Source organism: Homalodisca vitripennis, chromosome 5 (genome assembly GCF_021130785.1).
Source record: "Homalodisca vitripennis isolate AUS2020 chromosome 5, UT_GWSS_2.1, whole genome shotgun sequence".
Lineage (NCBI taxonomy): Eukaryota > Metazoa > Arthropoda > Insecta > Hemiptera > Cicadellidae > Homalodisca > Homalodisca vitripennis.
This window is the reverse complement of record NC_060211.1, coordinates 149,812,713-149,827,269: the sequence shown is the minus strand read 5'-3', so window position 1 is coordinate 149,827,269 and position 14,557 is coordinate 149,812,713. Positions and strand designations below refer to the sequence as shown.

Here is a 14,557-nt window from a genome sequence, read left to right as displayed (position 1 = left end):
AATGCGGTAAATTTCTGTTTTATTGAGAAACTATTTAACTGAAAATCTGTTTTGGCATTTTTTATCATTTTCATTTGGTCCAGATTTTAGTTTATTGTTTTAATCCAGAAAGTTTTATGAATTCTGCATTGGAGTAAGAGATTAAAAATAACTCACTGGTATGTATTTTTTTATTTTACGTGAATATTGTGAATGTTTGTATGTTACTCAGAGGAAATCCCAACTTTACCAACTCCAATCAACGTGTGATAATATTTTACATACAGAACAAGCAAAAAGTTTTCCGTGAGCTGTCTAAGAAACTTTAACACTAACATCAGTTGTTATAGAGGTAGAGTTCTCCCCAACACTAGAAGTTTGGAACTGTATGATGATGGCCAAGTAGGTAGTAACCGCGCTGGCTACCTGGAACAACACAATAACAGTTATTGGAGATCACTTCAGGTTGATTGTATAACCTCTGAGTATCCTCTATACTGTCATACCTCATTGTCTTCACTTTATATTGATTATAGACGTTACCTTCGTCTCTGCCATTCAAGTCTGCTGATATTTTTTTGGTTACCGGATTGAACACAGGGTGTAACAAAACTATCTAAATATATTTTAGGATATCGTTTCTTGAGAGAAATTAAGAAAAAAATCAAATGCGACTATTGTTCTATCTCTTTATGTTTACCGTCTGACTATATCCTTCGGGGTTTTTAATAAAAAACTGTATTTTAGAAACTTATCAACCATAATTATCCAAATAAAACAAGTTATGTTGACAGGTTCTGCCCATTAAAAAGTTTGTTTGAATTTTCAAAATGGTGGCTATTGAAAATATTTAAACTAAAATATCTTAAAAAGTACTAATTTACAAAACAGGTTACAAAAGTAACCTTTTTTAGAAAATTGATGAACAAATCCAATGACTTAAAATGATGATATAGGAAATCAAATAACTGGCTTATTGCAGGTTTAGTTCAACCATGCATATCTAATTTTAAGTTTCTTCACAATAAGATTTTTGTTATTTGTTCAACAGTGGAAAAATAACAGCTATCAATTTACTTTGAATGTGTTAATTTATTTACACTGTTTCATACAGAGTTATGGTAAAATAAGATATGAAATTAGTTTCATTGGATTTTTTGCTTCAATTTATCCAAGGAAAAATCCTAAAATATGTTTTGAGAGTTTAATTATACCTAGAAAGATTTATACTATTTTAAATTAGATAGTTACTTTCTTAATGTAACTATTACAAAGTTTTGAGGGTATCTAATAAATGTTAGCCATAGAATAAAAAGTAATAAAATAAAAAAAGCTAAGGAAGTTTACTTGTTTATCTGATCAATGGATATTTTTTAGTAAACGTTGAACTTACAGACACAATGATGGACGTGTGAAGGTTGAACAGACCACAAGCGGAGAACTCGACATCTCTGTGGAACAGTTGCTGGGCGAAGTTTTCCAGCTAAAGTATTATAATTTATATTAAACAATAATATATTGTACTCTAAAAGAATAAAATGGTAGAGTTTTACTATACTATTCTATGTTAGTAATGCTAATAACCCTAAAACTTTTGCTACCATTTGAAAAAAATCCCAGCAGTCTTAAAATAATGTTTAGTATTTAATAACCGATGTGTTATTATTGAAGGGCTAGCAAAGTATATCTACGTAACGACTGAAGAAAATAACACCATTCAAGAAACTTTTCAACATCACTATAAACAATTGTTGAGTAAACTTGTATGTAATGGATACAACATTTAAGGTTTTTAGTTAAACTTATCAAGAGGTGTTATTTATCTGTTTTTAGCAAGTGACATGTATATAAGATTACTACATGTGTAATATCATGATTACATTTCTTTTTATTAATATAGAAATTACAATAAACGATACTTTAAAAGATTGTGTTCTTAATTACTGCGTTGATAAAGTACATTAGCACTGATATAAATGAGACAATATTATTGTCTCCTGTACATTGACACAAACATGTAGAGTATGTATTGGCGAGGATAAGGTTATTTTTCAACGGAGTTTTAAAAGAAGTAATTTTTAGTACTTGAACCATAGAGCTCACATATAATCCTGATTGAATAAGCGTCATCTTGATGTTACATTTATTGAAATAAACATTTAAATTTTTTGCGATATTAAATTATGGATTTAGATTTTTCATTTCTTTTCTTACTGTCAGAAATGGGATGCCAATTTTAAATGTGTTATTTTTTGATTGACTGAAATATTACAGATATGAACTGTCTTTGCAGAATCTCAATGAAATACACAATGTTCAAGGGAATACACAGTCCTCAATAAAATGTGGAAATAGATTTTAATATTTTTCTTATAGAGATTTCAACATCTTCTTATATCCCATATCTCTAATGTAAGTGGTTTTAGACATACGTCGTAAAAATGTTTTTTCATAAATTCAGACCTTTGAAGATTCAAATGTTTGACCGTTCTTTGCAGACAAAATTCATAACAATAAGGAACCAGGTTAAAGTTACAATAAGTATTAACTGTAATTTACATACCTCATTAAACAACGTTTTTCCCATTTTATTACCCAACATTTTGGTTACTACAATGGCAGTCTTTTTCGCCTGGAACAATAAACTAAATAAATTGTTATGTCACGAGTCTATTAAGTATATCTACGTTATAAACATTTACGATAATATAAAAACACTAGCGCCTGAATGATCTATAACAGTTTACCAATATCAATCGAGAATGTATTGCGGTCATAATAATAGTTGAACAATGTTAAACTAAGTTAAATAAACTACAAGAACCAGGGAAAGACTTTATGAGGAGAAAGATTAATAAGAGCTTCATTGTTAGGAAATATCACTTTGAAAACATGTTTTTCTGTTTGCAAAACTCATAAATGGTGTAAAACACTTTTTCAATGGATTTGTGTACAATTTAAACTTTTTATCTTTAAATTTGGTGAAAAACTTGCTTTCTGTACTATATTTATGCATAGTATATAGAAACCGAGCCTGGGAAATAATGTACAAAAAATTGATGTTACATAGATTTGTTATATATATTCAACACAATAATTTGAAGTAAGAAGACATATTTGTGTTAGTGAAGAATTATAAGTAAAAATTAACACAATTTAATTTATTTTTGGATATAAATGTTTTGTATTGGCTTATACGTGGTACTCAAAACCTATAATTACTTGCTATTCAGCTTAGCTTCATTAGCCACGAAGTTTCAAAGCGAATTAATGAGATCTGAGGTACAGCAGCAGAAAATATCATGGCATTTCCAAGGATTCATATTACATCGTAGTGGTCACTTTACGGATTGGATTGCTCTGCATAGGGGTTTCACCGCTCTGATCAGTGCCAGATTTACAGATTTTGAGGTCCCAGTTTAATTTATTTGTGCGCCCCCATCTCCCTATTGTGTTATCCGAATTTTAAACTACGATTATTTAAGTACACAATTTACTTGTGATGATTAATTGAATGAAAAGCTTGATTATTTTGAAAAATATTTAAAACATAAATTGAAACAGAAATATATACTCATAACGTAACTATAGTGAGATGCGTTGATTCAATTTGAATGTTGAGTTTAGCTCCAGTTATCCTACCTCTTAGTGCAGCGTCTAGAATCTGACGCTGACACAGACTTGGCTCATAGAATATAATTTTGACCAAGACAAAGAATATAAATTCGTATTGTTCAAAGACCAATAATAAAGAGAATAAATCAGATTGCAGATCTCAAAACGTAGTGTTAATGATTTTTTTGTATCACTGAACAATAAAAAATGCCCTGAAAAATATTATTTCCTTCAAAATCCTTCTATCGTCCTTCGAATATTATTTTGTTTTTTCTTTTTAAATATTTTCCCCATAATAATAATTCATAAACAAATAAATCTTTGAATCCTCATCACATATTGAGATTATTAAAAACAATCGATTGATATGCATGGATCCAACAATTTTATCAAAAAATTACCCGAATTTATTAAAAAGTACCAAAAAATTGAGTTTGTTTGGGCTAAAGCTCAGTGTCTTGTACAAGAGAATGGGTTGTATATTTTAAAACATACCTGTATTATAATATCAGGTTAAATAGTAATCTAAGATAAATGCAATAATATAATTTATTATTTTCTGTTAGTTTTAATATAGTAATAATGGTTTGTAGTTTTTTAAATTTTGTCTGATTACCAGTTTAGTGACTATTCAATGCATTTTGTATTATACTACACTATTGAACAAAGATTGAAAATACTATACTATTCTGTTATATTCTAAACAAAATAAGTTTTACGATCTCACCTCTGCCACAGCCTGTGCACAAGGCCACACCAAGAAGTAAAGTTCACCCACATATAACAATATCCAGTTGCCAATAAGAATGGCATAGAGAAATTTGTTATAGTCCATAGAGAAGAGAAGGAATAAGAAGTACGGGTAGAATACAAGATGAGCGAATATGAACACCATCAGAGCCACCATTTGACAGCCGTAGACAACGTTTATATCATAGACTATACAGCACAGACTCCAGTGTGTCTCACTGAGGCCTGGTATAGTCAGCGACATCACTCGGGGATCTGGAATAAACAGTCATAAAAATTTAATAATATTATGCCATGACTTAATAAATTTTAAGAACTTTAACTATTAAGTTATTTTTCAAAAATATTGATATTCACTAAAGAGTTCAAAGTAACGAGGTATTAATGTAAAAATCTTACTAGAAAATGCCTCAACACAAGGGAGTGTAACAGTCCACAAGAGTTGCTTCGTCCGAGACCTCATCACCAATTCTTCCACTCGTTGATTGATTAGCTGGAACCTGTCCTTTACACTGAGTACCAACTCCATCAGTTCTACCAGCCCACATATTAGCACTATCTGTAACATTTTGAACCCAGTATAAAACCTATTTTTTACTTAGAACGAGAAGAGGAGAAAACTTCTCGTTGCACTTATTACGAACATGGCAATTAGGATGGGTAAGGTTGGGAGTGTCGATGGCCGAGCGGTCTAAGTCGTTGGACTTTGGATCTGAGTTAGAGACAGCGCAGGTTGAAATCCTGTCTTTGACCGTTGCACTTTTTATCAGTACAATCAACCTCGTACTGTATCGACTCTCCCCTTTATTTTGTTTGATAAGATCCTTGCACAGGCCAGTGGGGCATGAGGACGGACAGAATAAGGCTTAACAGGGGATCAGACTCTCCTAAAAAGAACTAGGGGCCACCTCCATTTCATCATATTGCATCTAAAATGATTAGGTATAACGAGAACCATATCTCAGTAATATAACCTTGGAAGAGGGGAGGCTAGCTCTCCTTCCAGTCAAGCCGTGGTACAGACCAGTCTCTTCATGCAAAAACGGAAAGAGGACACTACTCCATCCGGTTTAGGCTTGCAACAACATTTAACACTAAGGGAGCTCCACACACTCCAACAGCTAACCATCGCAGTACCCTATCGATCCACTCTTTTCACCGCAACATCTCAACATTTGCGCTTAGTTATGGGCTGTTCCTGGACATTGTTTTTGCAGTACCCAGTGTACGCTCAACTGTATGGTTTACAATATTCCCTAAAATAAATCCTCCCGGGTATTGAAAAGCCATATACCGTAGGGTCCCTTGGTACCGAAACTAACTTTAAGCTTCTGCTCTGAAGGTTGCATCTTCGTGCGTTGAAAGCTAGATAATAACATACGGCGAGATAATTACCTGAAACACTTAGTATTATTTATATTCCCTATTTATAATTAAATACACTGAAAACTTTAAATTTTAAGTTCATATTTATTTATAATGAATTAATCATCATTTCGATTTTGTAGGATTTAGGCGAAAAACTAGGAATTAAAAAATAGATAACTTTAAATGAGATAATAATAAAGGAAATCATCAATAAATTATTGGAAATATATAAACTCAATGTTGATTAATAATATTAACGTTACCTTAAAGGCCACAGATATAGCATATATCGATATGTAATTGAAGTGTTCTATTACATCATAGATGACCATGATGCAGCAGTATACAAGAGCCAAATATGAGACAACTCGTGTGTTGTGTGATGGAGCGTTTCTATGGAGTTGGAAATCTATTTCCCTCAGTCGCTCCAGGAGTAGAATCTTCTTGGAAGACCTGCAAGACATTGCATCATATATGCCCATCACTCAGTAAATAGAGGACGTTTCTACGCAGTTGGAAATATATCTTTCTTAGTTTCTTCAGGAGTATAATCTTCTGTGTAAGTCCATAAGAGATTAAATTTACCTAACAATGATCTGTTATAGAAGTGGAATATCAAAATTGTGTTTTATCTAATCAATTATAAAATTAACATATTAACAGCTTTACATGCTTACTGAATATATACGTGAATAATTATTCGAAAAAGACTAAAGCTTATAATCTTTTATATCTGTTGAGTTTTTTATTTCATAACTAGATTTAACGTTATTGCATTGCACAATTTTTTCCATCGTGTAGTATCAAATATTGACTTTCAATTGTTAAAATTGTTTAGTTAGTAACTAACCAAACAAGAATAACAATGCAGCTTTTAACAGCTTTCAATAGCTTTCCATAGTGATTTTTAAGCACTAGTTTAGAAATAAGAAGCTGATTAAAGTAATCATCGATTAATAATAAGAAAAGAAATAAAATTCTAGTGCTTAGATTAACGTTGTCAGACAACAATCTAAGTTATCGATCCATATAGTAAATTGAGAAAAATGCAATCTTTACCCATCTTTATTCCAAGGGTATCAAGCAAACATATTTTTATACGGCGTAAATAGAAAACCCATGTTGTGGAAAAGACAAAAACCATCATTTTTTGCATTTATATTATTTAGGGATATATCTAGAAATAAAAAAAAATATAGTGCCTTCCTCACTTTCGTATTTTTTTATTATTAAATAATAATCCAGTTTAACTACATACATTGTGATCATTTTAAGTAAGCAATCTCTTACCTGAGCAAGGCTACAGAAAGACACACGAGGGCTCCCAGGAAAGTCGAGAGAGCACTGGAGACCGCCATAATCAGTGAAGTCGTCGTCGTGTAGCGTCTTTGTTCTGGAACCTTACAAACAAAACTTATGATAAAATTGCATGTTATTTTAAAAATACAAGATTTAAAATGAAATAAAAAAAGAGGAAGGGAGATCAATTTAATTTATTCTACCTAAAAATATTCCAGCCACTTTATTTTAGAAAATAATAAGATTCACACGCCGGTTTGTGTTAATAGATCTGCCACTGTGTTAACCCGCGGTTTGTTTTGTCTTGATTAACAGTACTAATTAAATGCTAAGTCTGTAAAAGTTCAATCAATCAGCCATAAAAGTTATAAGCAATTGTTATTTTTTATTGGAAATATTATGCAATTATAACACCTTGTGGTCTGACCCTATCTTTTCAATCTGCATAGGTTGAAAGTTTACTTAAACATTTTCTTTCATTGAAATGAACTAAGATCATTGAAACACAAAACAATATGTATTATCTTGTGATACCACAAATGTGAAAAACTTGATTTAAATAACTCCTCTGCCTAGTCGAAAAATATGAGTAAATATTATGGCAGCTAAATTTAGATTCTGATTTGATTTACGTGCAATTTATAGAAAAAAACAGTTAAAGCTATAAAACACTTCTTTATTACAAAAATATTAGGAAATGTAATAACATTCTTGACAATTTTTAATTTTTTCCCAAGGTACATAAATAAAGGAGTTTGATTTTTCAATTTTACATTTTGAAGTTCAAATGGCCACCATATATGAATAAAATGGCTTACGGAGCGGATATATATACATATATACTTTTACATGGAGCTTTCTTACATTTGACCTCTTAAACAAAAAATAATCTTAATAGTACAAAAGTATATAATACTCCATTCACACAGCAACGATTCAAATAATAGCCCCGTCGCTCACCAAGATCATCTGTTCTAGGTAGGTATATTTCTCAGCTCAAACCACAAACCGTTCCCAGCTCTCAATTTATTTTAGAGAATCTGGTAAGGAGTTCTATAATCTATAGGCAGTGACGGTGAAGGTTCGGTTATTGGTTGTGGTTCTGTATTTTGGAATTCTGAGACCAGTTTAATATACACCTAAGTAATTGGTCATACAACTAGACTATTTAGTAATGACTTCAAGGATAAATATATTTAGAAAACCAAAATTCCTTTCCACATAGATAATACAATATAAGGCTTGAATTAAAAAATTCATCTTCCCCAAATTCATTCTTAAACATTCATCTTTTCAAATGTTCCTGAGTTTATAAAATTTAATGTGCAACAATTATGATACTTTCGTAATAGCGCATCTTACAGTACTTGTAGACACGTAAGGATAATTTGCTATTATACGATACTGGTTACACTAGCTGAAATGCACTATTCCATTGTTATCTTTACCTCTGTATTGAAGAACAACTCGTAGACCCAGCCACAAAGGACAACCGCAATAACAACCATAAGAAAGGCAGAGTAGAATAACCAGAGGTTAGAGTGTCGGGCGATCTCTCCTCTGAGGGGTAACCTAGCCAGGGAGACAGGCCACAGGCCTACCAACTGTAGAGTATGAAGGAGTATAGGTGAGAACACGTACATGACTAGGTGCAGGTCACTGTGTATTCCTCGATAGATCAATGGCAAGGCAAGTATTTGTCCACTTAGTCTGTGTACAGCTTTACCAATCTCGAAATTGTAGAAGAGTGTTTGCAAGTCCATTTCGTTAACCAGAAACAGTTCTACTACAGTATTTGTTTGTTCCACATCGACGTTATATTCTAGATGCCCAGAGTTAATTTTGCATTTTATAACAACATAAACAAGCGGAATAAATAAAGAAATTCCCATAAACGTTTTTTTATTACTAACCGTGTTAGTTTTTGTGGGATCCGAAATGGGAGGACATTGAAAATGTTAAAATTATCAAACGATAACTTGTTCATATAGTATTTTCCTAATATTGATATACGCAAAACCAACTGTTAGACTCATAAATAATCATTATATTAACGTCAGAATACGAGATAAACAGACTAAAAGTCACAATTTAGTCTAAAGGTCGTTCTTCAAAAGGTAATCTGAATCTGATTTAACTTTAATTTCTTCTTTAATTTAATGATTGGTGCTTAGTGGGTAAGAGTGTGCTTGGTTTTCATGGCGCATTGTTGAAAAGAGAAGGGTGTTATTTGAGAGTCAAGATCTAGAAATAAAAACTTTAGAGTGGACGCATAATCGCTAAAAGCATGTTGACTAACGCTAAGATTCAACTGATTTTACTTTTTAAAAGGTTTATCGTCTTTCTTGAAACCTGATAGAACTATTGAAAAATATTAAACATATTGCACCTTATGATGACTGGAAAATGGGTTTTTTACATTTTCCTCCAAAAATTGACACTCCCAGCAAACGTTTGTTATGGCATAACTTTCGCTATTGGATGGATGACGCTGAAGCAATGAGGGCTGAGCGGTTGTCAATGTGTCCTTGAGAGTGGTGTAGTCTCATTTGCACATTTACCACCTGTTTGTAATTAAAACAAAAGAAAGCGTGCGAAGAAACTAATTAATGACATTACTGCAATCCATTTATTAACTAATATATTTCAAAACAATGTTCCATAGAGAATGGAAAAACCCGAATGTTGGTACTATTTATTTATCCGATATAAAATGTACTGATAGTAAAACGGTCCATTATAATGGGTGTGGATATAAATATCATTCTTTATCTAATGCGATAGGTACTAGTTTATTTTCAAGTATATTATTACTATTTATAACTAATATAACTGGATTTTTTGCCTCCCTTTCCACTTTTATTTGAATAAAAAACCAAGTTTTGTTTAAAATGTTCTCTTGAGTCTTAAACCCTTCCGTAAATAAAAATGTGACGGTGTAAAAGGTTCTATACAACTTTTTGCTGCAACGCGGTACTCAACATAAAGGCTTACAGCCACAGTTGAAGTTCTATACAACAGAAGCGCTGATGGCAATTTTAAACTTTGAAAATGTAGCAGCCCCGCAGCCACCTCAGGCTACAACTTGCTGCAATTAAAATATTGATTTTATTGTTCCGTGCGTAATTGTTTCTCGTATACATAGCATTTACTTAAAAATTACAGCGATATCCACTATATAAAAGTCATAAATGTTTATATTCTTTAATTATTTTAGATATTCTTTTATCTATTCCATAAATCAATAATGTTACTCGATTCAAACTACTAATAAGTTGTCACTAGATTAGATCGAACGCGTTCTAACGTGCAATCAATCTTGTTACCCCGCGTTATATACGGGTTGATGAGTGAATATGGTGTATGAGATGCACCAATCACAATACTGAGTGTGTTGCTACAGCTCTTACTATCTCAACTCTCCAGAACTAACAGGTTCCATAGCTCCCGACTCCTGAAGTGGCCTAAGAACCCTCCAGGAGTTGCTAGTGGTGGCCAATGAGCAATAGCCCTTTATCAGAAAGTCACCGTTCCTAAATATAGGATAGAAATTAAAGACGGGTTTCGAGAAGTTATAAACATTAAATATAGTACTTAAATCAGGAATAGTACAAAATCGGCTGAAGATAAGGATATGATATTTTTATGTTATGCGTATGAATGATAATTGCAGCGGTGAGTGAAATTAATATACATAGGACTAAGTTTTTAAAAACCTAACAATTTAATTTTCTTAAAGGAAATTTTATAAAAAAAATCGTGACATTTCTTCAAGTTACATTTAATGAAATATTGCAATTTCCTTAAGTCATAAATAATTATAATACTGTCATACTTAATAAGTAAAATTATTCACTTTAGAATTTTCTTTAGCTTGGTTGAAAATTACTGAAAATTCCCGCTTTAAACGCCTACCACCCCACCACAGGTAATAAAAGAATATTTACTTTTATTATGTCCGGCGATTTTGTAAGATTATTACTGCGAAAAACGTTTTCTGATTAACAACCTAATGCAATATTTTAAAGTAATAAGCAAGTAAATAATTAAAGGGCTAAAGTGGTTCTTTCTGGGATTTAAAAATTTCTATGTGAGATGAAACCATTAAAAAAATTCTGTCATCAGCATCATCTCACATACATAGGTTGCTGACTGAACATACGTCACATGCCTAACACATTGCGTCATGGTTGCTCATTTCTACTTCTGTGTGCTTCTAATAACCAATTGCTAGTAATAGCAAAGACAATCATTGACAACTTCAATGTCCTGGAATGCCAAAAAATACTCAAAATAATAAAAACATTTCCATAGCCATATATTAAAATAAAAAATAATCAAATATTGGAGTACTATTATGACGTAGTCAAATGCACATTCAAACCCAACATAGTGAGTACGTCATATTTTCACTTTCTTTGTAGTAATTAAATAATGTATTATTAAAATAACTATTTTAATTATAATAATAGCAGTTAGCAAAATTGAGAAAAATTATCTGGTCTGTTTTTTATGTGTAAGAGAATAAATGACTCCACTTTCGTAATTTCTCTCAAATTGTCCCAGTGAACAATACTTATAGAACTTATACAAAGTATAAGTAACTATCAGTACTTATCGCTACCCTTCTATTTTGGATACGGAGTCATTACTTTATGGTTGTAATCCACCTCCATTTACAAGAATTATATTTACATGACATATATTACCATCTTCGTATCCAATTACAAATCATTCAGTGCGTAGTAAGATTATCAAATAGGCCAAAGTTTTCAATCTGGATATGAAAATGCTTTTAAATAAGCACAAATGAGGTGAAATCTGTTAATTAAAAAAAATGAAACTTTATCTGAAATTCATTTCAAATCAAGTCGTATTTTGAACAAGTTGCTAAGTATTAGAACTTTTCCTTAGTTTTAGTAAATATTTTAATAAATTATGTTAAAATTTGTTTGAAATCCCATAAGACAGATACTTAAATTAAATCATCTCGAACCTTTTTTACATGCCGCGGAGTTGCTATGACAAGTGACAAGAAACACTCCTCCGCGTTACATTTTCTCATTACACTAAGTGCGCACTGTTTATAATGCACAGCAAGCACTTGGTGTACGAAGCTAATGGCACTGTTGGGGACCAACACACTGTTAGCATCTTTTACTAGTTCACACTGGGTGATTATAAATACAGGGAGTACGAGAACAGATGAATATCTGATAACGTCTCGCAGCACACTTTCAAATATTATAAACTGCGTGTGATTATTAGAAAATAACATTATTTTATACATACATACGAGGTAGGAGTACGCTACATCACTTTTTTCGTAACAGGCTCCGCTGAGGTTCAATGCATAATTTCACGCCTATTGATTTTCTTCAGTAATGAAATCAACTTTGTACATATCCCTGCAAAAAGAAGAAATATTGTCTCATCCCACTAGAAACTGGTTTCTACGACCCCCAGCAATTTGACACGCGCCATCACAGAACTCATTCTTGTTTAGGTACAAATGATGTTTCATAAAAGTTCTCTTTTTCTTCTGTTTTTCAAAAATATTCATCTGATAACAATTATTTAACCTATTGCTCATCTGATATCCCGATTCATTGTGCATTGGAGAGTATGTTTAGTACAAAAACATCTCTGAATAACTTGAGTTACAACTTTGTGTACTTTAACTATTTACTTTAGAAATTTTTCCCCGTAGCTGGGCCAAAACTTATTGCAAAGTCGCGAGAATTGCCAAATTTTTATAATATTTTCTGTGATTATAAGATAATAATAATCTTATAAATAATTCTGAAATTTTTAAGCCAAATGAGCTAATGGTCCTAAACATCAATAACCTTCATAATTATCAGAACGTGAATTTTTCAGAACCTTTCCTTCGTGCATGTGCATGCATTTAAGGAGTCGTTTACTAATCCAACAACATCTTTAATGACTTTGCCTGCATTTAGTGCGAAGATTTGTGATGTTAATTTAAAAGTGTGTTATAGTGTATTATTAATTTAGGTTTACAGTTTAAATTCTTGCTCTTTGTTTTAATACTCTTACTATAATAATATGGAGTAGGTAAATTACTTTGAGCTATTATTACTTGTATTGTATTACCAAAATACATCCACCAGTTTCTAATAAATTTACTGTGTAACTACGCAATTTTATTAGCAATATGTAATATGGGAGAATCTTCACTCTAAATTCATTTTCAATTGCAAGAAGACGCAGTGAAAATATTTTTCTTAGTAGGACTTGACTTTGAGAAACTCGAGCTCTGTTTCCACTTGAAACTGATCCTCTCCTCACTTAAGGAAATTTTTACAAACGGATTTTATCTCTGAATTAAAATACAGTGTATTTGAATAGGTGAACTCAACTAACTTTGGAGTCCATGTTCAAGATTATGTTAAGCACGTCCATTAAATCATCAACCTGCCAACGTACTACTAAATACCATTGAAGGAAGATGGCATCTATATGTCCAGAACCTTCCTAACATCTCGCCATCTGAGTTATGCTTCCAATTGAAAATTATACTGTTTCATGTAATACGCTTTTAATTATTGTGTATCACGTAAACACTTTCTAGTTGCACATATTCTGTGATGACCTTGGTTATTGGAAATATTTTTCGCTTCTTTCGGCATCAATGATGATAGAAAAATAACCTGTTTGAACGGCTCTTCCTCCGAACAGCTATGAATGATGTCGTTTTCAATCCAAAGAACAGTTCCAGATAGTTTCATGTGCTAACTCAAGAACAGTCGGCTATAAGAAGTCACTGTTAGTTAAGCAAATTTTTTTTCCCAGCAATAAACTAAAACCTAAATTTTGAAATAAAAAATAATCTTGGTGATAGTTTTAAAGGCAACATATTCCCAATTTATTAACGAAACAAATGTGTATTAGTTATTTTTAAATAATTACACATTTTAATAAAAAATTAAAATAAATATTTTGTATTCTTTAGATATAATATATATGCTCTATACAAGTTACTTTTATATGAGGACAAATATCTTGTGTGTAAATGTTTATGAAAATCATATGTTCTTTCAATTATTGTATTACCTTGTTCAATTATTTCAAACATGAAAATTAAAAATATAACATTATCTTATATTTTAAAAATCTTACATCATCATACATTAGCATTATCTTAATAGGCTATATAAAATTATAGCAAGATTTTGGACTTCTATTATTATTATGTGTTCACAAAAAATGATAGGCTAAGTTAGATAACTGAGGTTTGTCCCCTTATTAAAATGTCCCTGTTATTACTAAATGTACCAATAACAACTTAAACAGAAACGTTAAATTCAGCTCCTTTAATGCTCGACTATGAGCAAATCAAATCAACGAAATACGTACCAATAAACAAGCCAATATTTATTTTTCAACAGAAACGTTGTACGTAAGGAGCTTCAGCTCCTTTAATGCTCGAAAATCCTACCATAATAAAGAGCATTATTAAAGAGGAACGCAGGGTTGTATTAAATCTGGAGATGTATCCATAATATATTCAACATCTTACCGA

The 14,557-nt window shown here is 31.6% G+C and overlaps 1 protein-coding gene across 1 annotated transcript; it reads right to left on the bottom strand.

Annotated features, from left to right (window-relative positions):
* Positions 1-294: 294 nt before the first annotated feature.
* Positions 295-8,774, bottom strand: LOC124363659 (putative gustatory receptor 28b). The gene is made up of 7 exons (XM_046818920.1): positions 8,460-8,774; positions 7,003-7,112; positions 5,976-6,165; positions 4,744-4,903; positions 4,322-4,599; positions 1,373-1,462; positions 295-405 (listed from the first exon to the last, which is right to left on the bottom strand). Exons 1-7 carry the CDS (start codon positions 8,772-8,774, stop codon positions 295-297), a joined length of 1,254 nt encoding a protein of 417 aa, XP_046674876.1.
* Between the last annotated feature and the right edge of the window lie 5,783 nt (positions 8,775-14,557).

Bases quoted from the DNA above. Each gene is read 5' to 3' on its own strand.
- LOC124363659 (XM_046818920.1), bottom strand. From the start codon at position 8,774: ATGGACTTGCAAACACTCTTCTACAATTTCGAGATTGGTAAAGCTGTA. The intron at 6,166-7,002 runs GTAAGAGATTGC...AATGTCTTGCAG, and splicing joins CTTTCTGTAGCCTTGCTCAG to GTCTTCCAAGAAGATTCTAC. The intron at 406-1,372 runs GTAAGTTCAACG...GTGTTGTTCCAG, and splicing joins ACACGTCCATCATTGTGTCT to GTAGCCAGCGCGGTTACTAC.